The following is a 3264-nucleotide window of genomic DNA, read 5'->3' on the forward strand; positions in this document are numbered from 1 at the left end:
TCCTGCCGGGTTTGAGACGCGGAAGGTGCTCGCAAACCATTCTTTCAGAAAACAAGAGTATGTATAAAATTGTCTCATGGAGCATAGAAATCAAAAATACTGACTAAACTAGCTTCTGTATGACTTTGACTACGAGTCTGATCGGATATCTCTTGTCCAATCGATACTTCTGATGACACACTGGTATGAAATGCCTGACGACCAGAAAGATACATGGCATTGGATGGGTGTTGGACTTTCTCTGGCTCATACCATCGGCCTCCACAGAGACCCGGCATCTTCAAACATGGATGCAAAACGGCAGAAGCTTTGGAAGAGAATATGGTGGAGCACATATACCCGTGATAGACTCATTGCGTTGGGCATGAGAAGGCCTACCAGAATTAAAGACGAAGACTGCGACATGCCCTTGTTGACGATTGATGACTTTGAAATCAGCCCCTGTTCTACCGAGGTCCTACAGGTTCTAGGGGACTGCGAACTGACACATAACGTCAAGCATCAACAGGACCTTGCTATGATGTTCATTGAGAAAACGAAATTATGTCTGTGTATCAGCCACGTCCTGTCGGCACAGTATTCCGTCCTTGGCCACAAATTTGGCGGCACAACTGAAACCACTATGATGCTAGTGCCGAAGAAGACTGCCACGGAAGCCTGCGAGGTCAGGGCATGTGACATTGAGCTTGAGAGTTGGAAATCCGGACAGCCGGATGTGACTGTGTATCGCCCTTCGACTTCGTGGAGTCTATCTCGTGGAGAGGAGGTGCTTCACCTCCACCGCGGCCTGCTTCAGATGATATATCTAACTACCCTGAGTGCTCTACACAGACCGCAGGTACTTCCACCTAACTCCACAACTACCATTGAAGCGGAACTGCAATCCTTTTCCCGAGCGAAAGTTAGACTTGCGGCGGTGGAAATCACCAAGGTTGCTCAGGAGCTGCACAGCCTGGATTTAACGCGCTACCTACCAACAAGCGGCGTTACCGTTCTCCTTCCAGCCGTCATCATACACTTGCTTGATATCAAGTCTAGTGACATTAACCTCCGATCTTCCAGCCTTGGACGGTTCTATCAATGCATGCAGATCCTGCAACGTCTGCGCGAAATCTACGCATCTGCCGATTTTGCAACCTCGTTCCTTGAAGCTGCTGTCCGCAAGGCAGGTGTTCACATCAACATTGAGCCGACAGAGCAGGAAAAACAACAAAAGAAAACCAAGCCGGCACAGCCAGTGAACACTCTTACTCCTCCACCGGACCCAAGTCCAGGGTGCTTCATTGATCCAGTCTTGTCCATGAAATCGGACCTGGGTAACCTCGAGCAACCAGTCGACACCACCACCCTCGGCATTGTTGTTGCAACTCCGCCAAATTCAGCAAGTAGCGAGAATGGAAGTCTACAAAATATAAACCACGATACAACTGTGGAAGATATACTAAACGCCAGCGCCGATACCTCAGAGCCCAGCCTAGCTGAATTCATGAACCTCGCGAACGAAGTGGATATTACTCAAAATGACCTTGACGCGTTGATCAACTTTGATGAAAACACTGCTACGGATTTCTTTACTATGGATGATGCCGTCAATGTTGATTTATCACTACCTGGCCTTGGAGATGATTTCATCAAGGGGGAGTTTGATGATAATGATAAAAAGTTAGAAGGATTCAAGGAAACTATGGGTCCGGATTTGGGTATTGATATAGAGGGCCAGGCATGGCTTAATGACCCTTAGATATAGAGGATATGACATGAGATTAATGTACATAGATGTCCTTAAAAATGTCCTTTGTTGATGTCCTTATCTCTCCTTTGTGCAGTGTTCTATTAGAATGGCGTAAAAGATAATAAAAGTGCATCTTATTACTATGGAGATTTACCTCCAGGATATTGGTAGGTGCTTAGACATCAAAGTAAGGATAGGAATGTTCCTTGGTTTGGGGCATTGGAACTGTCCTTAAACTACGATTGAGATAAAGAGGATTAGAAACAAATATTTTTGTATTTTTCATCCTTAGCTGTAAGAAAGACTAGGGGCATGAACAAACAATTTTGATGGCTTCTTTGGCAGAGGAAAAAATTCCAATGCCCTGAGCATAAAGTTGAGGATTGAAAAAAGGACAAAGCCATCAAACGGGACTTATGCCAAAGGGTAAAGAAGGAGGGGAAACAACTTATAGCTGTATGGATGTTGCTTATGCATCAGGGGAAGGTTTAACAAAGCTGAAGCAAAAGCTGTAGGTGATGGACTACCTACCGCGCAACTCCATGGCAGCGGCAGTGGAAACTTCCTCCAAGTTCTCATCAGAAAACTTCAGGTCTCTCATAATGTCAGTGGTGTCTTTGATCTTCATCCAGATGACTGGGGCGGCAACAATCAAAGAGCTAGCGAGGAGGACCCAGTTGGAAATAAACATGGCGCGGTAGCTAACAGCCTGACTATCAATTCTATAGACAAAGATGTTAGCGGTGGGTTAAAGCAGTATATAGGGAATTATATACATACCGCCATGCAATAGCTGCACCGGCAGATTGGATGCCTTTGTAAAAACCAGCGAAGTTGGCAAGTTTGCGGGAGTTGTTGGTCAAAGCACCCATGAACCTATTAAGGGGTGGAGGTGGTTAGTTATTAGATATGTAGAACGGGTGGGAAGGGAGAATAACGTACCAGTAAGCACAGGTCTGGAAGGCAGCATCGTAGAACCCGTAGAGCATGTAGAGGACCATTGGTGAGGCATAGTTGGGATCAGTCCAGTCCATACGGTTGGCCTCGGTAATATCATCGCGGTCGTATTCTCGCTGGAAAAACCATCCGTCACCCCAGATGGCCATGGTGATGAAAAGGAGGATGCCGAGGACGTAGCGGGCGCGGATTGAACGGCGAATGCGTTGGCCATCAAGGAAGTATCCAAAGACAAAGGCACCGATCATCTGAGAGATCCAGTAGAGAACATTGTTCAAGGCACGGGTGCGAATGTTGAACTTGGCAAGGTTGACGGCATTGAATTGGTAGGTAGTGAACCAGTTGCTGGCAAAGAACATGGGGAAGAAGGCAATGATGTACCAGTCAGGCTTGAGGACGGTGACAAGGCCGATGAGCTCAGATTTCCAAGATGGGTTCTTCATGAGGATGACGCGGGTGCCATCTGAACGCTTGATGTCTCTAGCATTGACGAGGGCAAAGCCAAGGAGGAAACCAGGACATAGGATCATGACAGATGTAGGTGCTATCCTGGACAGAGTTGACTTGCTGTGAAG

General features: G+C 46.8%; 2 protein-coding genes across 2 annotated transcripts in view; one reads left to right on the forward strand and one right to left on the reverse strand.

The window, feature by feature from the left end:
- Nucleotides 1–1741, forward strand: part of MGYG_08173 (cutinase transcription factor 1 beta) — a gene marked incomplete at both ends in the record, with an annotated part of 2745 nt that extends 1004 nt beyond the window's left edge. Inside the window, 2 exons of the mRNA XM_003169947.1 lie at nt 17–57; nt 113–1741. Of these exons, the coding sequence (XP_003169995.1) occupies nt 17–57; nt 113–1741 (1670 nt within the window). The remainder of the gene's footprint in view (nt 1–16; nt 58–112) is intronic.
- Nucleotides 1742–2255: 514 nt separating this feature from the next.
- MGYG_08174 (DUF895 domain-containing protein) overlaps nt 2256–3264 on the reverse strand; it is a gene marked incomplete at both ends in the record, with an annotated part of 1742 nt that continues 733 nt past the window's right edge. Inside the window, 3 exons of the mRNA XM_003169948.1 lie at nt 2256–2454; nt 2513–2608; nt 2675–3252. Of these exons, the coding sequence (XP_003169996.1) occupies nt 2256–2454; nt 2513–2608; nt 2675–3252 (873 nt within the window). The remainder of the gene's footprint in view (nt 2455–2512; nt 2609–2674; nt 3253–3264) is intronic.

The sequence above is a fragment of the Nannizzia gypsea genome, genomic scaffold, assembly GCF_000150975.2.
Source record: "Nannizzia gypsea CBS 118893 supercont1.8 genomic scaffold, whole genome shotgun sequence".
NCBI classification, from domain to species: Eukaryota; Fungi; Ascomycota; class Eurotiomycetes; order Onygenales; family Arthrodermataceae; genus Nannizzia; species Nannizzia gypsea.